General features: G+C 48.8%; 1 protein-coding gene across 4 annotated transcripts in view; it reads right to left on the reverse strand.

Annotated features, from left to right (window-relative positions):
* CPEB1 (cytoplasmic polyadenylation element binding protein 1) overlaps window positions 1-21,117 on the reverse strand; it is an 80,453-nt gene that overhangs the window by 11,851 nt on the left and 47,485 nt on the right. For 3 of the 4 annotated variants that reach the window (XM_044980838.1, XM_044980841.1, XM_044980839.1), the window contains 5 exons: window positions 8,998-9,224; window positions 4,160-4,409; window positions 3,584-3,697; window positions 2,812-2,916; window positions 1,729-1,865 (listed from right to left, as the gene is read on the reverse strand). In XM_044980838.1, the coding sequence (XP_044836773.1) occupies window positions 1,729-1,865; window positions 2,812-2,916; window positions 3,584-3,697; window positions 4,160-4,409; window positions 8,998-9,224 (833 nt within the window). The remainder of the gene's footprint in view (window positions 1-1,728; window positions 1,866-2,811; window positions 2,917-3,583; window positions 3,698-4,159; window positions 4,410-8,997; window positions 9,225-21,117) is intronic. The other variant, XM_044980840.1, reaches the window with a different exon arrangement.

Raw genomic sequence — 21,117 nt, forward strand, 5'->3', positions numbered from 1 at the left:
AGTGCTCTGCTCACCCCACTCTGCACAGCACCATTCCAGGGGAGTGCCAAAAGACTGCCCCACCAAGAGGTAATGGACCCTACATCTCCACTGGGTTTTCCATTTCCCCCAGAGCTAGCTAACTGGGCTCCCGCACCTGTCTTGAGCCAGCACAGCTGCTGGTGGGCAAGAGGTACTATTCCAGCAGGAAAGGTCTCTGCCCCTTGAGCAGCCAGTTCCATTAGTGCCTTGAGCTCAATTGGCATGGCTGCAGCCACCACACACCAGCACCACATGCCATGGGGGCAGTCCCATCAGTTGGAGCAGTGCCCCAATACCACACTGCAGTGCTGGGCTGGAATCAAAAGCATAAGTCCCTTGGGGCAGACAGCCAGGGACCAGCCAGGCAAGATTGATTTTACCTATTGTCTGTACCTATATTCACTGCTCAGTCATATCCTCTGGCAGAGACCTATTGTTGGAACAGCTCAATGCAACATCCCACCTACTGTCAATTTCTACAGGAGCTTCCGTCTGCTAGACAGCTGATAGAGGGCTCAGAGCTAAATCACCAAACCTGAAGGTGCTACCAGTGGCCAGACAACAGAAGAGCTGTCTGGAGCACAGTGCTGTTGTTCCTGTCCAGATAAGAGCGGAATCTCAATTCCGTAACCATGCAGCTGTACAGCTGCTGCCCAGACTGCACATGCCCTGTGGTCAGAGGGGGCTCCTGTCTCAGGAATTCCAATCTGGCACCTTTCGCCAGCCCTAAGATCACCAGCCCCTGGATCGAGACCGGCAGTCTAGACTACATCTGGGACCAAACACACACTCAGTTGTAATAGCAATATGCATTATGCATGAAAGCCATTCGTTCTGCAAGCAGCAGGCAGGCTTGATGGAAAAGTCAGGGAGCCAAGCCCCTCTCCCCACAAAGCAGTGTAAAAATAACTCTGGCTCTCTGAGGTGGTAAGTGGTTCTCATTCTATACATGCTGAAACAGAAGATCAGCTGCTAGCATGAGGCCAGAGTCCACAGCAAATCCAGACTCAAAGAGGTCCCTGCTCAATCCACCAGCCCACAAGTGAGGGTTCCCAACCTCCATGAGTCAAATGGGAGCAGGATATAGCAGGGAAATCCTAGGAGCTGCCAGCTTTTGGTTAAAGACTAAGCAGCTCTGCTCTTCTGTGCTGCTGCTTCTCATCTTTCTTCCCCATCCTCTCTGCCCACACTGCCTCTGCTGCAGGAAAGAACTGTGGAAAGGTAGCCAGGAGCCAGCTGCCTGCCTGACTCTTGCTGCTCCATGCTCAGCCAGCTCCATGTCTAAGCGGTGCTTCCCTGGAGCAGGATAGCCACCCCACACCCCACGCACAGACCTTACCCAGCTGCCCCACCCAGCCATGGCTTCTTGCTGTGGAGCATGAGGCTCATGGGACCGAGGGTGGGGGTTGAGTGGAGAGCATCTGAGGACCTTTTCTATAGGCCATGCTGCCGCTCTGCGTTAACATCCAGATTAGCAGGTGAGGACAGGAGGCTGGCAGACTGTCCATCAGCCAAGTATTCTCTGCAGAGAGGTTGTTCTCCGAAGGCTTCCTCACCAACAAGTTATGGATTTCAGCCTCCTAGCAGGGCAGTTCCATGGACACTGCTGCACCATAAGCAGCCACCAACCCTGGTTCTAGACACATCAAGCATGAGCTCAGCAATGTCTTGTTTTAGTTGAGCTAGAGGGCTAGCAAGTCCACTGACCTCCTTACAGCGCATCCTGCGGCTGGACATCTTGAAGTAGTACTCGCTCAGGCCATCAGGGCTCAACAGGTCTTGGGAGCAAGCCTGCAGCAGGGCTCGCACAGACTTCTCTGACTCAAACACCAGGTAGACGTATCCTGGGGGGCGCAGGGGGAAGAGCGCAGAGTTAGAACAGCAGCACTCGCAAGAAGGGATCACCCCCATCCCAAGCCTTTTTAAATGCCTCCCAGCCATCCCATTTGAACTGTATCCACTTTAGTCTTCCTCTGCATGGAATGAGATCAAAGGAACAGCTAGCACTCAGCTCTGTGTTTCATCCTTCCACCTGTACCATCACTCTATATGTTCAATGGAATCCATTTCAACACCTCCCTGTCAGCTAGGTAGTTGGGACTGGCATAGAGTGACTTGGATACCATCTAAGTGATCGTGTAACTATTCTGGCCAGAACATGCTCCTAACAGACCAGCATTCTTGGCTTCACTGCTATGATGCATCAATCCAGAGCTCTAAGTTTACTGAGGACAGCACAAGTGTTTCATTAAGTGAAAGTGCTCAGACCTCAAGACTACTTAATACACTGAGCCAGGTCACTAAGCACCTAACCAATCCATTCATGATTAACAGTTACCCATTAGTCTGGTTAGTTTGACTCTGTTCTTGGGCAGATAGTCCAAGGGAACAGAATTCAGCTTGCTGTAGATTAATTGTAACACTGCTTATAACGAATAGCCATGTACTGTATTTAAGTGCCAGGTGTGTGCCAGTGTGGGATGCTTACACTGTAATGGTGACTGGCAATGCAGTCTCACATCAGAGTTCTGCAGCACCAGCTTAGCTCTGGGCAGGAGTTCCCCATGTGCTTTCCAGACAGTCTACATATGCACTGCCTCACTCTGGACAGGTTAGCAGAATTTTAGTAAGAGGAAAAACCGTGCTACCCTTGCGCAGAACAGTGAAAGTGCGCAGTGTTTACCCTACAGTGCTCTGTCCCATCTAGTCACCAGCATGCAGCCGTGCCATCCCAGCATCAGTGCTGTAACATAGCATGGGAAAAAAGTAGGCCTACCATGTCTCTATTACCTTTAGGCATATTACCTTTGGGAGGGCAGCGAGGGTGTTTGCCATCCTTACCAGGCCACTCCACACTCAGTGAGCCAAACACACGGAAGGTGTTGATCAGTCCAGCTGCACACAAAGAAAGTTTCATTCAGAGGCAGCAGGAGAGCCCACCCTGGAGGTGCAAGAACTGATCTCTGGAGCCATTCCTTCCCCAGGAGCGAATGCCTGTGTGCATGACTAACCCTCCTCTTAGAGGAGGGACTGAATGGAGCTGTGCTATGGCCAAGGAGGCAGAGTTTGGTGGGCAACCAGGGCCCCCAACAAGCACTAGGTTTTTAGGCAGAGGCCAGCCACTTCAGTGAGTCACATGCTCAGAGTTAAGTGTTTGAGTACTGGGCTGAGAGGGAATACTTAGTTTAGAGCTCTTCAATAGACATTTTTCTGGGTACAGGGGTGGGGAGAGAAGATAGTGAGCCTTTAATATCCTCCCCACACCAGCCCTGGCAGTTTTGGGGAAGCTGTTTCACAGACTCCTTTGGAGACATCCAGTTGTTGCTAGCTGCCAAGTTGTGTACAGAAAGCCCTCAGTATTTAGCCTAGACCTGTTGGGTTAAACACCCTGGGTGCATGGAGACTACCTGCCCTAGTGTGGAGCTGTGGAGAGAGCTGGCAGCAGTGGGAAAGGAGTGTAGAGAAGTTAAGTGTTGGGGCCCTTCCCGATGCACCCTAGTGACAGCTTCAGGACTGGCTCTTGTAGAGGTCTGCAGCCCAAGGAGTGCAGGAGGCCACTTACCTTCCGTGATATCCCATGGAACACCTCCCAGAAAGACTTTGCAGGAATAGACTGGGTTCTTGTAGTTTCGGGGAGGGAGCTGCCCGCTCCAGGTGCAGGTTGCCTCGTTCACAGCTTAAAACAGATGCAAAAGTAGCTTTATAGGACCATTTGGCACCATTTCAAGCTATGGATAAGTTTCTGCCTAGCTCCCTGGTCTGATATGGTCTCAGGGGGCTGCCACACTCAAACAAGGATACAGCTTCGAGTCAAGAGTAGGCACACTTGTCCATACAAGGGCTACTTTCCTGCCAGCCTACCAGACCCAGAATGCTGGTGGTGGCAGACCCAGAACTGCTAGCAGTATTGTCACATCCCAGCATCACTCCCTGCATCAAGGCCAGTCTCCTCTTCCCCCAAAAGTGAGGGTCAGCAGTTATGTGACTTTATGGAGCACGCTGCCAACTTGGACTAAGGTCCTTGGGGCCAAGACCATCTTCCTGCTGTCTGTACAGCTCTTAGCACAGTGGGGCTGTGGTCTGAGACTGGGCCCATAGTAATGAAAAATAAGTGATGAGACCCCGAGCCCTGACTTACCTGCTGCTTGCCTATGAAGCCTGGCCTCTCTTTCAATGCTGAAAGGGTCCTCTGGTGAGTCCAGCAGGTCCCAGGAAGGCCACACAGATGCCCCAGGCCATCTTTTAGACGCACTGGCTGGAGAGGAAGTTACTGCAGCCAATGCAGCTTGATCTTGATCCAGTCGTGACCCCACACCCATCTTTAAGGGGTCCCTTGACACACCGCTGAGGGGCAGGAAGGGAAGAGGTGGGGAGATCCGAAGGCTTGACTGCAAGAAATAAAGTGCTCTGTAATTCCCAGTCCAAAGGGACGCCCATGACAGCCTGAACTGCTGCAAGGCAGTCCTCCTACTTGACTTTAGAGGAGCAGGTGTTCCTGCCCAATTATGCAAGCCAAAAGGCAGGGTCCTTGCCGGTTTATGTCTACTGAAAAGTAATCGCGTTGTTAAGTCACTAGTCTGGGATGTTTCCCATTTAATCTGAGGCTGTATTCCATCTGCAGGAGGCAGATTCCTCCTCCTCCGTTAGGGTTGTCTTGTCATTGATACTGGAGTAGGACTGTGTGCACAGCAAGTTGCATGCTGGAGCCTGGCCTCCATCGTGGCCTCTGCATGCTACCACAATGCAACACAAAGTGGGCAGGCACTCAAGGCTGCAATGTTTGGATAGCTGAGTCTTATAGGTGCTGACAGCAGTGGAGGGGAGAACCGCTAGCATGCAAGTCTGTGCCTTGCCTGCCATGTGGCAAAGCTACTCAAAGGTGGCCAGCACATCTGGTCCGTAAATCTGCAATTAGCAGATTTCCTACTTGATGGTTAAGTCATGATTCCACTGGGGTGGGAGAGACACCCGGCGTAGCATTAACACTGGCTGCTGTGTGGCCATCTCAACAGGCACATCTGCACTAAGAATGTAGAAACTGGAAATGCTGCCCACTGAGGGGATGAGGAGTTCCCTCCTGGTACCCACATGGGGCAAGCCCTGGTTACCCTAATACTAGTCTGTCAGCAGGGCTGGCTCCAGGGGTTTTGCCGCCCCAAGCAGCCAAAAAAAGCCGCGATCGCGATCTGCGGCAATTCAGCGGGAGGTCCTTCACTCCAAACGGGAGCGAGGGACCCTCCGCTGAATTGCCGCCGAATCCCTGAAAGTGCCGCCCTACTCCCAAGTTGCTGCCCCAAGCACCTGCTTGATAAGCTGGTGCCTGGAGCTGGCCCTGTCTGTCAGGCATGGGGCAGGTTCCTACACAGCATCTACCACTGATCAGTGCAAAGTGGTCACTGACACTTAGGCTGGTTGCAGAGGGGCAAGTATTTGGGCCAGAGGGAGCCAAATGACGGCCAGACTGGCAGAGTGCAATCCAGAGTCCTACTGACATTAGACTGCCTTTCAGTATTCAGCTGGGCAAGCTATGCCAGCTCCTCTTCAGCTGGATAAGCATGGGTTCCAGACACTGCTTCTCCACAGCAGGCTGTGTGAAGCAGGTGACAGGCCTGCAGCTGGCACCTGGTGTGCGAGATTCCAGGTGTCACTCTGATCCACCCACTTCCTTCCTGAGTACCTAGAGCTCTATGGAAGGTCCTAGAGAAGTCCATTTCAGACTCCAATGCTGAGGGGAAGCTGCACTTTGATCCAGGAGACAGAGCTCTAACATACCAGCTAGAGTAGAATGCTTTCAGGCAAAGCACGCCAGGCATGGGGATTATCAGTACACTCAGGCTAGAAGTAATGCTCTGGATGCTGCATGTCTTGCCCATAAGGAGTCAAAGTTCAACCCTCTTCCATTTGGAGTGAACACTGAAATGCTCTCCTCTCAAATTAATTCTTCTACTGGTCTCCAGCAAGGTTGCTCTACAGCAACCAGGCCAGGTCACTTGTAGAGATCTAGGTCAGTATTTATGGCTTAAGGGACCAGCAGATCTTCTAGTCTGACCTCCTGTGTCTCTCAGGCCATTGATGTCACCTAGCACCTGCATACTGAATCCAGTGAGAAGTTGGTCTAATAGATTAGATCTCCCACCTTGTCTCTAAAATTAGCAAGTAGTATTATAGCCCATGGAAGGCTGGACTATGATGTGCCACAGGCAGAGAATAGGAGGGACAGAGGTGCACCAGTGCCCCTGCAATGGCAGGGAAATGATTAAGTGACTCCCCAACCACACACTGCAGGGGAAGGTGAAAACCTCCCTGAGATCATTGCCATCCTGACCTGGGGGAAATTCCTTCCCCACGCCTCATGGTCATCAGTTAGCCCTTGAGCATGTGAATAAGGCCTTCCAAGGATTAAAGGCCATCTGAACAAAGTATCTGGAGTCCAGGGAGAGCCTGACCTTCTGAAGTACCTACTGTTGCTGGATTTTACACCATTTCCCTTTGTGGCTCAGGGGAGAGTCTTGGGCAGGTATACAGTAGCCTGCAGGTCTCCTTGGGTTTGGCTACAGGGATGCTCTGAACACCCAGTCTGAAAAACCCAAAGCAGCTTAGGCTAAACAGAGGCTGCAAGGAAGTGCTGCTCACAGGGATCTCCAGCGACACCTCAGAAGGGGACAGGAAACTTGTATGACATCAGGCTAGCAGAGCAGTAATAGTAAACTGCTTGTGGCAGAAAAAGTGGGTATGCGGAGAAGAGGTCCGAGAAGTGAGGTGAGCGAGAACTGCAAGCTGCAAACCAGAGCAGAGGCATTGCATGGTGCTGACAGGCTTGGAGGAGTTTGTATACCAAACCCAAAGTTAATGAGTCTCAAGAGAGCTGCTCAGAATCATGCAAGGTGATTCTCCCAGGACAAATGGGTTTAGTATTTAACAGACTAGCATTTGAAGACATCTAGCCATCCCTGGCCTGCTAATCTAGAATCCAAAGCACACAGCTCTAAACCAAGTGCATTAGGAGAACACTGTATAGCTGGCTGCATGTTGTGGATAGTAAGTACATGGGCCCTGACCACCAGATGAGGAAGCAGCAATTAGCTTTGAGCAACATGCACAAAATTATACAATTAGAGGTCCATAGAACTGATGTTTTTGCCAATCTGCTTCCTTCTGCAAAGTTTGTTTAGTGTCACAGTCCTGTGAGATGGTCACCAAGAGAGCAGGTGGAGAATGAAGATCAACATTTGGTTGTGGCATCTGAGTGCCCAGCATGGGGTGGGAGAGAGACTTTCCCACAAATCCTGTTAGCACACTAGGAAAGACTTTACATTTTAAGCCCTGCAAGTCAGGTGTACAAGTGTGATAAAAGGATAAGCAGCAGAGACTCAATGTGAAAGCTACCCTTACAGAACATGAGAAGCAAGACTGTTTTGTTTACTTTCCCCAGTGACAACTAGACTGAGCCCTCTGGAGCAGGACCAAAGCCTTGTCTACACCAGCCTTTTTATGGAAGAATCTCCCATGGTTGCCAGCATCGGTGGTGGCAATGCCAGACTGTGCAAAAGTGAGAAATGTTTAAAGGTGGCTAGTTTAAGTTGCTTGAGAACTACAACCCAGACTAATGTTTTTGTCCCTTCTGAAAATTAAAGAGGTCTTTCCCAAGTTACTAGCACTCCACATTAGTGAAAGTTAATTTGATTTTGCTTTTTGCATTTTCCTCAGCTTGGTGAGGCTATCAGTTTTACTTTCAGAGCTGCAGTGTTTGAGTTGCAAATCCTTCCTCCAAGATTGCTACAAAAGAAACTAGCCAGCCAGCCATGCCACCGGCAATAACCTATATCCTAAAATACTTACTGCTCTAACATGGCCAAATACTTATTTCCCTTTCCTTTAACTAGTTAACTCTGGGGGCAGGGGCAATTTGTTTGGAAAGCACATGGCAAGTACTATCAAAAGAAATCAACTGCAATTAAATTTTGGAATCCTGTTTCCCTCTGAACTGGTGAAAAATATGGGGAAGTGTTATCAGCCTTCAGTTTTAAAGCAGTTTAAGATTTGGGTCAGATTTAAAGAACACTGGCAACTTTGAGAACACTTCTGAAGGGTATTTGTAACAGGCACAACACTAAGTGACAGGTAAAGACATACCTGACCTTCTGTTTATTTGCTTTCAACAACTGATGGCATCCTCCCACCCCCCCATGTCAATTCACCGCCCCCTCCTCCTAGCTCAGGGGGTTCTCAATCACAGTACTATGACCCCCTACTAACAAAAATTATGTCACAACCCCAGGACAGGGGCCAAAGCTGAAGCTCAAGGACTTCCGCCCCAGGCAGGGAGCCTGCAACTTGAGTCCAGACACCCAGGGCTGAAGCCCTCGGGCTTTGACTTCCACCCTGTCTAGTGGGGGTTGGGCTTCAGCCCCGGGCCCCAGCAAGTCTAAGCCAGCCCTGGTGACCCCATTCAAAGGGGGTCCCAACCCCCAGTTTGTGAACTGCTGCTCTAGCTGTTTGAGCCTTACCAAAGAAGTATCTAAACATGAGAACTGACTGAAGTCACCTCAATTAGCATGGGGATTGTAGGGCAAGTGTTTGTCCTGGAACTTTTATAGAGTGACTGAATTTGAAGTACTCTGATGAGTAATGCCATAAAAGGAGGTCTCAATAGTAAATTGCCCCTTTAGTGTCCATTGTTTAAGGAAAAATTGGCACAATGGTCGGCTCCCCTCACCCTGGGAGGGTGATGCTGGGTAAGCCAGTCTATCTTCCAAATCCTGGATGAAGGCAGATCCAGAAGGGAAGCAACTCTTAGTTTCAGGCTAGGAGCTATTGAAAGAACAATGGAGCAATTAATTCCTTTTTATTGTCTCAGGATGGAGTCATGGTGTTCTGCAGCACAATGCTGTTCTCCTAAGATGCCAAGAGTTGAGTGTTTGACCTAAGAGGGGCAATGCAAAGACTTGAGGTTAGGAAAACAAAGAACCATCTTACGATTAAATCTGAGAGATGATCAGATCCCGAGCTGAATCCACTGGTATCAGAGTCCGAGGGGCTGCTGGAGCGGGAATCCAGGAGAGCGCGACTGTCCAGGCGGGAGCTCCTCAGAGTCTGCGTGGGAAACTTCTCTCCCAAGTCCGAGCCAATTGGGTCCAGAGGCAGGAAGCCCAGAGGGGGCTTTCCCAAAACATTCCCCAGAGGGCTACTGAGCATGCTGAGAACTAGAACAGAGAAACCCCCCTCATTAGCATATTGGACCCATTTCCCCACCCACACTCCCAAAAGGCTCTGGTATCAGGCAGCATCGAGGAGGCTTGGTCTGGCGGGGAGGTTTGTTGGACAGAAGTTAAACATGTGCTTTCTCCAATCTCCTTTGGCCAGGCTGTGTCTGGAAGCTAGTGGGTTCCTGAAAAAACTGCTTGACCACTCTGAAACACAGATGCAACAGCATCATGGTTAATATACAGAGTAAGCAATGCCAGCCTGGGTGGCCAGATGGATGTTTAATACTATCTACCTCATTAGCTGCCTCCCAGCCGAGGGAGAGCAGAGGAACTGAGTGCCAAGGCCCCATTAGCACTGGCTGCAAAAGCAGAGTTCTGCTCCCAGTGTCAGACATTTTGCACAAGTGCATGCTGACAAAGTCTGGGCAGCTATCCCTTAGTGTCTCAGCAAGGAATCAAGTGCTTGTAGGGCGCACACACCACCCTAGTGCCATGTGGGGCAATGCACTATGGGACACCCTACTGCACAGAGCTGGAAGGAACAAGGACTGGTTACAACAGGTATATAGGAGTGGCCATGAACACTGGAAGTGGTACCCTGAACTGGTTATAGCTAGACATGTACATGTAGCTGCCATGGCTACCAACACTACCAGAGCGTGCTGATAAACACAACAGGCCCATGCCCAGAAGCCAGCCCATAGACTCAAGTGCACATCACCTTCTGATGTTCTGAGGGATTTGCCCATCGCCTTTGTGTTTCCACCTCTGGAGAGGCAAGACACTCCAGACATCACTCCTCCCACAGCAGCATGTGCGCTGCAGAGCATTTCCCTCCCAGCGCCATTTCAGACTGTACCGCTGCAATCCAATGCCAAGCCTTACCAGAGCATCTCCTGTCAGCAGCCTGCTGAAACTGCTGTCAGCACCTGGTCCAGAACCACACCTGTGGGTTTAAGCCTTGGACATGTGCCCCTCCCACCTGAATAGAGGAGACTTCCCTTGCACAAGCACGTGATCAAACACTGTCTGTTACCACCCAGGGCAGGCTCTGCAGGGCCCTGACCTGTGCAGGGGGACAGTTCTGCAGCGGGACAGTTCTGCAGCAGGCTCAATGATTTAGAAGAGCATTTATAGCTAGTCTAAAGTCTGCAGTGGCTTCAAAGCCAATACTAGTTAGTCTGAGGAGGAGCAGGTTTTCAGAAAGGCAGCCGTCATGAGAGCTCAACATTGGTCAGGTGGCCATCACCCCACCCCTTCCTTATGCCAGGACTAGGACCTAGAGGGGTTACAGAAAACATTAGCCAATGTGGTATACAGTTCTAGGGCAAACTAGTCTAGTTTTTCCTATACTAGAGTCTGAACACATTGGCAAGCGTATTCCAGCACCTACCTTTAAATCCCTGTCAAGCCAAGGCCAGAGGCACCTCCTTACAAGGAGGAAATGCAGAATTTATGTACATCAGCACCACACAGTGCCTACTTGCAGATTAAAAGGTGAATGGCAAGAGACTGCTAGCAGTTAGCTGATGGAGGCATTATGGCTATTTAAGACAAATCTTAGTGGCATGCTGGAGCGTTCCAATGCTTACTCATCCTCACCCACCAAGCACTGAGAATCTGGGCTGTACAGTCACCAACAGCAAGAACCACACAGGTTTAGAGTAGGATTTCTTCCCACCTATGTCCACAGCACATGGACGATCCCTATGGCAGTGGTTTTCAACCCTTCCATACCCCTTCCAGGATCAGCCTGAGCCACACTGCCTGGGGTTGAAGCATGTAACTTACCTTCATGGGGCCGCCTGTGGTGTGGGGCCCCAAGCAACAGCCCTGCTTGCCATCCCTGCACTAGCGATTCCCCTAAACCCATCCCCACCCTTCAAGGTTCAACCCCCAGGTTGAGAAACTGATCTAGAGGAGTTGATGTACCCCCGGAAGACCTCTGCGTACCCAGGGTTAACAACTTCTGGCCTATGGCACAGGAACCTGCCAGTCTGCAGCTCTGGTTTCTCAGGACACTGGAGGCCAGGTATTGCACAGCACTAGCTTAACTTTGCCCTTTTAGAGTATAAGCAAGAGTGTCAGTTTTTGCTACTCTTAATTCCCCTTCAATTCCCAATCTGCCCTATGCTACAGACTTGTCTGCCAGGACTTTCCTCCACTGCAAACACGAGCTCAGCTCTAGCTGGAGGAACAGCAGGAGTGCTAGCACAGACCAGGTGCCTGCCACCAGCCTGAGCAGCCCCACGAAGCCTTCTCTATACTAGTGCTGACTTGCTACTGCTGGTGGAGCTGCACTGGCAGATCAAGCACTAAGGAAAAGCTAGCGTCAACAGCTTTGGGATGAGGGGAGACTGGGCCCCTTTCCAGAGTACAGGTTTGTTGTATGGGTTGGGAGACATTCTGTTCAAGCTGGACTAAGCATGGTTTCAGGCTTCTCTGAAGTCATGTGGCATGTTTGAAAGCAATACAGCTAGTGTATTGTTCAAGGAAGACAGCTGAATTTGTTAAGAGTCTAAAAACTGATTAGTCATTGACCATTACAAGCTCTGATGCATAGCAGGCTGGTCCTGCCACCCAAGCCTCAGAGCTGCCAAATGCATCACTGCTGACCTCTCCTTGAAACAAAACTAGGGAGAAAGTTTTGCTACTTGTGGGCCATATGTAAATCCCACAGCCAGCATTATGCTGCCTGAACACAGCCATACCAACACACTAGCAGCTGCCTACATCTAGTGTGCTGAGTTAATGAGCCATCTCTGCAGGTAGAGAACCACAGTGACAGTTAAACCAAAGTTCAGGTTAACAGCTCTAGGATATGTGGAAGCCTGGCAGAATAGTATGTGGGGGGTGGGGAAGGGATACTAGGTACTTGCCTCATTTGTTTGTGGACTGCCCAATTATCTCTGCAGTTGGGCTGGGCTTACTTAATTGGGGAGCAGTTATAGGCAGATTAAGTTGGCACCTAGCTACATTAGCAGGTTAGCAAGGACTGTATAGTGATGAGTGGCTGGAGCGATGCTAATTTCCAAGTGGGGTTGAGAATATTTTCCTTCAAGACAGTGTTAATTAAGTGGAAGCCTTTGAGTTAAAAGCTGAGGGCCCAATTCTGCAAACTCATTATGAGCATTGTTCCACCAAAGTCCGTGGGACTTGCTAAGCACTAAACCAACAGTGTTTGAAGGATGTTTGCAGGCCCTAGATTTTAAGCCATTTGTGTTGACAGTATGAAGCTATTCAGTCTAAAGGTTTCCTGTTCTCTCTTTAGACCTACCTGAGCAGTACTCCAGAGCTCCCAGCTCTGTGGGTGGAGCCCGTAACAGAGACCATCACCCTGGGGGACTCCCAAGCTTGCTTATGATGCAACCTGCACTGAACTTGAGACCTCAATGAAGTTAACTCTGGTGGCCTACCCAGCTGCCAGCCTGACTCCGTGGTTCCAGGTTTGATGGGGCTCAGTGTTTCCAGAGACTGACTCCACCTCATGATTCAGAACTCCAGGGAAAGCCCTTGACACCTCTGCTACATCACAAACAATGGAAGCGCTACAGCAGTAACCCCCCACAGCAGACCTGCAGTGCCTTGAGAAGGGTGACTGAATCAAAGTGAGTCATTTTAAAACTGCATCAAAGCCAGGATCTTGCCTATTTTATGAGTTTCTGTATGAACTTGGGCCTTTACAGCCATCCCATTTGCCTTCAAAGGCAAGCTGTGAAGGAGTGCTGCTTTCTGGCACCCATGCTCCCCTTCCACCTAAATACATTCTCCTTAGCTAGCAGTGAGGAGAACATTCGGGTGGGAGACTGCCTTTGAGAACAGCTGAGGCAGACAAGCAGGGGAGGAGAGACACTGCCAGCTGCTTCGGTAGGAGCTCTAGCATTTGGTCACCATTTCAAGCTTACAATGACCAGTTTGCATTTGTTGCAGAGACCCTTCAAAGGCAGCCTAGGAAACATTACTGTTCACATGAGAGTAGATCTTGTTTCACAAGCAGCTCACATCTCAGACATTGTTCCCAGCTTGGAAACAAGAGACCCACAGGCCAAACCTCCAGGAGAGGAGGATCTCACAGGAAGTAGGTGTGCCTGCAGCGCACAAGACAGCTTTCAATGGATGAATGACACCAAGCCAAAAGTTCTCCAAATGGAGTTATTCACCTGGAAACTGCCATCCTCTCAGTCATTGACCAAGTAGTAAGAGCCACATTAGGAATGCAAAATAAAATTCTGCCAAGTCTGACTTTGCTCCCTTCCCCCGTTAATTGAGTACTTTAGTTCCTCTGAAAGCTCTCAGTAGCCTAGGATATACATCAAAGGCTGGCCTTCCAAAGTCAGAAGAGCACATCTTGTCTATCATTTCCTTCAGACTATGGACAGCTGCAGAATTAACACGACTGTAGAAGCCATGTAATGTAACTTTTGGGGGGGGGGCAATTTGTAATTTAAGTATTTTAAAACTAAGTGGGTCTAACAACCACTTAAGAGGTCTGTGAGAAAGATTTATCCCTGACTGAAGTATTAGGGTGATGAGGAAGCGCCCCATTTATAGCTCCTCCAGTAGACAAGGGAGGAGCCAATGTGCTGATATTTCAAGCTTGTAGAAGACTTCTGGAACATTTCTCAGGCCTTCACTCAGCATATAGCAGTGAGAGGCACAAGCCAGTTCTTCTTGGTAGAGGAGCAAGAGAAGCAGCTTTCAAACTTACAACTGTAGCCAGAGTCACGCCTGCAATTTCGGAACATACAGAAGTTAGCATGAGACAAGGTCTGAGGGTTAGGAGTTTCGTGGAGCAGCCCTCCTGCATGAGCCAGCAAGACACTCCTCCAGTCTGCCTGTATTCAGCAGCAGTCTGTTTCATGGAAGAGTGATGCTCTAGAACCAGCTTCCTCGACTTCAAACTTTTCCTAGTGGCCTCATGCCCAGACATGGTTCACTGCAGGAGGTTATCCCTTACATGGGATCATCATGGGAACCTTAGATACTGCACATCTTTCAAACAGACAAGCCATGCTAAGGCATCACACCCAGGCTAGTGCCCCTGAACAGTGGAGAACACAGCTATGCTGGTAGAGACTGCTTGTGTAATGGAAGGAGCAGGAACTGTGGACATAAAGGGTGGCTATCAAAATGAACTCTCCTTAGCTCTAGTCCACATCGGGGATCTGACCCAAATTTGGATGTTGGTGACCAACATTGCAAACCATAAAACAGGCACAGTTGATTTGCACCTGGGTTCAAGCAAGTGTTTTCACTGTTGCAGTAAGTGCAGATTATAGCTGTTTACACTGTCTACACTATTTCAGCTATACCAGCAGCCGCCTGTCGATGGCTGGAATTCCCCTGTAGACATAGAAAAGCAGTTGGAAGGCCATTTCAGCTTTCATTTAAATCTGAAGCATGAGATTTTCAAAGTTTGCTTGGCACACCCAAGTTCATAATGGAAGGAAGATGGCCTGAAGTAGCAGGCGAACCCACCACCACTCTCACTATAGGATTTGTGGGTGTTACCAAGCCTGTCTAGGAAGAGCAATGGCACAAATTTGAGGATGGGACACTGAGCTGATACTTGTGTAAGCTCAAGAAAGGCATTTGGAATGGATACATAGCCACCTTACTACCCAAGTCAAAATACACACAAGACTTCACTTCCAAGAACTGAACCTGCTTCTATTTCCTCAAAGAGACTGCTGGAGACAGACTCAGGAGACACTGAAAAGGGATCATACATGGGACTTCTAGCCTAGTTAATTTGGGGAAATACTAGTGATGAGAAACTTGCTTTTCCAAACTATGCTTTAGAGGAGTCTTTTTAAAGACTAGTCACATGTACTGAGTTTATGGAAAAATCTGTCCAGCAAAGGAACCGACTCATCTGTTGACCAGCTTATCACAGGAATCAGCCACTTTCTTCTTTGTAGTTATAGAGGAGACCCCAGTAAAACTTATTTTCAGAAAAGAAACTGCATCTCTAGTGCAGAACTAAGGACTTAAGTTTGGGTGACCCAAAAGCTTCTGCTCCCTTTAATGCTCTCTCCAACCCCCAAGATCATTGGACTCTGTGTTGGCCAGGGGGGTGTACCACCCACACTTCATATTCAGCTTCCTTAGAAGCTGAGGCACATGCAACTCATGGATTAATGCATTTCACATGCATACCCGGGGAAAGGAGATGTCTGCAACTTCTGAGACAGGGAGCAGGTTCAGAACCTCAGTGGGCTACATTCAGATAGGAGGCATGTGAGTGACCAGGCAGACCTGTTGCTGGTAGCGTGTATGCACTCTACGCCTGGCTGTGGTACTGAGTGTGTAGACACTTGTTCTGAGAGTCAGGTTCTGAATGCATTTTTTCTCTCCTTTCTGGAAGAGGCTTCCTGCAGCTATACAGGGAACTACTGTTTGCAGGAGCTATTGGGGCTTGCACTTACAAGTCGGCAAAGCCCAGACATTTGAACAATCACTGTTTGCTGGCCAACAACTTGCACCAAGATTAGAATGTCCTTTTATATCTAATCTCCTGATAGAGGGACAGAGACCCTGGAACAAGAGTACTTGGTGCACAGAGCAGAGTGCCAAAGCCTCCCCATCCCCCACCAAGACCAACAGCCAGTGAAGTCAGGATCTCTTACAGCTCCTTGCTCAGTTCAGTAAGGAGACAGCTGACCCAGTGGTGCCCCTCAAGAACTAGAATTGGAAAGGTAAAGAGGTCACCTGTTTCTATGAGAACTGGGAAAACTTTCCAATTCTAAGTGTCCCAGGCATGCTGAGAGGAACAAGGAGGCACCACTGAGATTTACCATGCCCATTTAGAAAGAGGTGCATCTCTGCTTACTGCAGCAGTAACAGAACCCAGAGTGGGTCTGACGGCAGTGCTGTGCCTCCAGACGTTTGAGCACAGCAAGGGACCATGTACAAAGACAAGCCAGCAGTGCTAACTGCGCTCTACTCAGAACAGGGGTAGTACAGAGTCAGTTTACCAAGCAAGATGGACATAGAAGATGGCTCATACATGGAGACTAGCGCCCATGCAGTCTCAGAACTATGCCTGCTGTTCCCTGGAATTGCACTGCAATGCTCCAGGAATGTACAGAATTGATGCAAGGGAAGCCAAGCATCAGTTGCACGTTTTGGGGAGGGCAATGTGTCTGGGGCCCTGGATATTGGACACAGCGCAGTTTCTTCTCTGTTGTGGGATCAAGCTTGCAGAGAAAGCCAGATATCCTGAATAGCCTACTCCAGTTCCAGAGAAAGCTCACCCACCGTTTTCACCACTCGACCAGGTGAGAGCAGCTTGTATATTTATAGTCAGCCAAAAAATAGTGACAGGAAGCACCCCTCGATCTTTAGAGAAACGGCACAAGGAAGCCATTTGTCTTGCAGATGCTATCCAACTGTTGCCATAATCCCAGCCTCAGAAGGTATCAAGCTAGCATCACCAAGTCTGCTCCACAAAGTAGAACCAGATGCAGGGATGGGAACTCACTCTGGCAACCTAGCAAACAGTACCAGGCCACCTACAATTCTGCCTCCTATCTTCCTGCAGAAGACAAATTTTAAGAATGTTTGAGCATTGATGTAACTGTACAAATACTGTCAGCACATGAATTAGCCTTTCTGGGGCTGTGGAATGCTCCAGCTCCCTGCAGGGAGCAGATTACTTTCCACAGCTATGGCAAGCTCACTGCCAATTATTTCAGTGGTGAAGCACCTGGATTTAAACACTGGTTTTACTTATTATGCAAAGTTCTCTGGGAACAGCCATACACACCTGTCCACGTAGCCTGACATTTTAGACTGTCTCGACACAGGTTGAGTTTTGCACAATGCTGAGCACACAGTTAAGCTTTTTGAGAGTTAGAAGGTGCCCTGGATTTGTAGGTATTTACCTGAGAATTGTTTTGGAGCTTCTGCTTTGCTTTCTTCCCTGCTAATAGGACCAGCCTTAACATCTGAATGGGTGTTAACCTTAAAACCTAAGGCCAGTTAGTTTTTTACAATAAAAAAAGCTAACTGGAACATCCAACAGCATGGATATTTATTTTTGAAATGAGGCACTAAGATGTCAGGTGGCCATCTGCATGCTCACTCAAAACGCCAGGAGGAAGTATGGAAGGATCATAAGCTAATAGTTACAGAGCAAGTCAGGACTCCTGGGTTCTATTGCTGCTCTAGCACCAATTCAGGCATCATGGTGAGTCACTTTACCAGAGCGCCTCCACTCCATTTTACAAGCAGGAATTGCATTCTTGCCTCAGGTGCTAATAGGCTGAACTCAGTGTTTGGAAGCAGACCCTTGTATGGACAGCATAAAAAGGAGTTAGAGAAGAGTTCCAAGCAGGTGAGGTGCAAGAGGCAGGCCTGAATTCTTGGCCCAAGTCATGCCTTGACCAAGAGGCTGTCTAGACACTTGCCAGGATATTGTGGGTAGGGACAGAAGGGATGGTCAGGATTCAAGACTAGCCAGAACAGAGTTTATGGAAATAGGCAAGATTTGCAAGCATCTGCTGAGAGAGTTCGGATGTCTTCAGGTCTAGCATACACACAAGTAGGTAACTCGAGACTACATACACAATTGCATGCTTATTTTTAGAGTGGGACAAATATAAAGCATGGCATTGTGTCCACTGTGCATTAGCATCATTCCAGCAGCCAAGATTTAAAAGCAAAAACTGCCAGGTCAAATTTGATACATTTGCTGTTTTGCAAAGCCCAGGAACACACATTTCTATATATAAAGTATCAATTAGACACTCCCTCACAAGTGTCTGCTGCAATGCTTAGGGTGCAAACTAGAGACTGATAATATATGCAAGAACAGGGGAAGCAGACTCATTTCCACTATCCAGTTATATATGCAGCCTAGATAAGTGCCTAGTTATGAGAACACCATTAGATAAATTCTCTATAATGCAGGACAAGTCTGAAAACATGGGTTTGCTTGGCCATGCACCTTTAAGCTAGACACCTGACTGCAAGAAAAAGCAACTTAAATGCATCTGAAAACAGGCATCAAAATTTAAACAGGCTTGTAAGGTATTGCCAGACTGGTTGAAGTCCATTTGCAACTGATATGAGCCAGGACACCAGAATCTAGTCCCCCTAACAAAGCAAACAAGCTTCCACTGCAAAAGGAATGCACTCAAGGTTAAGATCTCAGCCCTCTTCCTTCCACTTAGAATCCTGCCCCAAGCACATGTATTTTAACCCAGGAGTTGGATTCTGATACTAAATGATAAAATGGCTGACCACCTCCAGCCTTGCAGTGACTTTTCTGCCACATGATTTAGAGTATTCTCCACTCAACTTCACTTTCCATTCCACCCTTTTCTATTCAGTACTCCATGGAGGAGAGCATTTTAGCAGGAGGGAGGCTGTGCAGTCCTGGGGCTCTCTAAAAGGATGAGACTGCTGGCCCCACCTGAGAGCTGCCTCTTTAGAATTGGCAGCAGCTCACCCATCACATCACCTGAGTCAGCTGTTTTGTCACTTATGGGTCCAGCCACACTAGGAAGACAAAGGAGTCCAGGGACTCAATTACACATCAAAATAAGGAGTTTACCCATGAAAGCTTATGCCCAAATAAATCTGTTTGCCTTCAAGGTGCCACCAGACTCCTTGTTTTTGTGGATATAGACTAACACCGCTACCCCCGATAGTGTTACACATCAAGATATGCAATACAGAGGAGACCAAGTGTGTTCTAACCAACTCCCCTAATCAAGCTCAAGTCCACTAACATGCGCTGAGTCTGATACATGTCACCGATCCTGTCACTTGGTTAGCTTGGACCTGCCCTTAATAGGTCTCCACACTAGACAAATAGGGAGCCCCAAAAGCATTTGTGGCTGCTCCTGGCATCTCAGCTCAGTTCTGAAAGTGCTTTTGTCACAGCAGATACCCAGGAAGACTATGCCCCTTCCCCACTGACTCTGCATTGAGGTGGCTCAGGAATACTTGCTACAGCCTCCCTAGAAGAAACTCCCTTACATTTGTCCCTTGTTCTGTGCAGAGACCCATTCACTCCCAGATATTTGGGGACAGACTTGAGAAATCTCACAAGTTTAAGGTCATGCAGGTACACCCTGACTGCAACCCTTTCAGAGCATCCCCTTGTGCAGAGCATGCAATTAATCCCTTTGTAACAGTGTTGAAAAGACAAGCGTGGATCCTGGTCCATCTGATCCTGGGCAGTCAGGTGTGCAGTCTGTAAAAGGAGCCAACTACTGGGGACCCTGGAAAAATCATGGAGCAGGTCCTCAAGGAATCAATCCTGAACCACTTAAAGGAGGGGAAAGTGATCAGGAACAGTCAGCATGGATTCACCAAGGGCAAGTCATGCCTGACTAACCTAATTGCCTTCTATGACGAGATAACCGGCTCTGTGGATGAGGGGAAAGCAGTGGATGTACTATTTCTGGATTTTAGCAAAGCTTTTGATACAGTCTCCCACAGTATTCTTGCCAGCAAGTTAAAGAAGTCTGGGCTGGATGAATGGACGGTAAGGTGGATAGAAAACTGGCTAGATGGTCGGGCTCAACGGGTAGTGATCAATGGTTCCATGTCTAGATGGCAGCCGGTATCAAGTGGAGTGCCCCAAGGGTCGGTGCTGGGTCCGGTTTTGTTCAATATCTTCATTAACGATCTGGAGGATGGTGTGGACTGCACCCTTAGCAAGTTTGCAGATGACACTAAACTGGGAGGAGTGGTTGATACGCTGGAGGGTAGGGATAGGATACAGAGGGACCTAGACAAATTAGAGGATTGGGCCAAAAGAAATAGGATGAGGTTCAACAAGGACAAGTGCAGAGTCCTGCACTTAGGACGGAAGAATCCCATGCACTGCTACAGACTAGGGACCGAATGGCTGGGTAGCAGTTCTGCAGAAAAGGACCTAGGGGTTACGGTGGACGAAAAGCTGAATATGAGTCAACAGTGTGCCCTTGTTGCCAAGAAGGCTAATGGCATTTTGGGTTGTATAAGTAGGGGCATTTCCAGCAGATCAAGGGATGTGATCATCCCCCTCTACTCAGCACTGGTGAGGCCTCATTTGGAGTACTGTGTCCAGTTTTGGGCCCCACACTACAAGAAGGATGTGGATAAATTGGAGAGAGTCCAGCGGAGGGCAACAAAAATGATTAGGGGGCTGGAGCACATGACTTATGAGGAGAGGCTGAGGGAACTGGGATTGTTTAGTCTGCAGAAGAGAAGAATGAGGGGGGATTTGATAGCTGCTTTCAACTACCTGAAAGGGGGTTCCAAAGAGGATGGATCTAGACTGTTCTCAGTGGTAGAAGATGACAGAACAAGGAGTAATGGTCTCAAGTTGCAGAGGGGGAGGTTTAGGTTGGATATTAGGAAAAACTTTTTCACTAGTAGGGTGGTGAAGCACTGGAATGGGTTACCTAGGGAGGTAGTGGAATCTCCTTCCTTAGAGGTTTTTAAGGTCAGGCTTGACAAAGCCCTGGCTGGGATGATTTAGTTGGGTTTGGTCCTGCTTTGAGCAGGGGGTTGGACTAGATGACCTCCTGAGGTCCCTTCCAACCCTGAGATTCTATGATTCTATGACTCGTCTGTCTGACCAGACCAGCTACAGTTGCTCTTCTGCTGGCAGTGCATGTGCGTCATTCCCCACCAATTGGCTTTAGCCCCACTGGCACAGCTGTGACCAGCATTCTGCAGCATCATGCAATATATGGCCTAGTTATGCCAAACACCAGGCTATTATGGCCAGGTGCAATGCAGCATAATGCTGAAGAGCTGAGGTCTGTTTGCCGCAGCAAACAATCTGAACCCACCAACAATCCTATTTAAATCATGGATAGTGGAAGCAGCACATGTCAGAGCGCTCATCCCTGTCTGCTGATACCAGAAGCCACAGATCACTGCTGTA

Source organism: Mauremys mutica, chromosome 11 (assembly GCF_020497125.1).
Source record: "Mauremys mutica isolate MM-2020 ecotype Southern chromosome 11, ASM2049712v1, whole genome shotgun sequence".
Classification (NCBI taxonomy): domain Eukaryota; kingdom Metazoa; phylum Chordata; order Testudines; family Geoemydidae; genus Mauremys; species Mauremys mutica.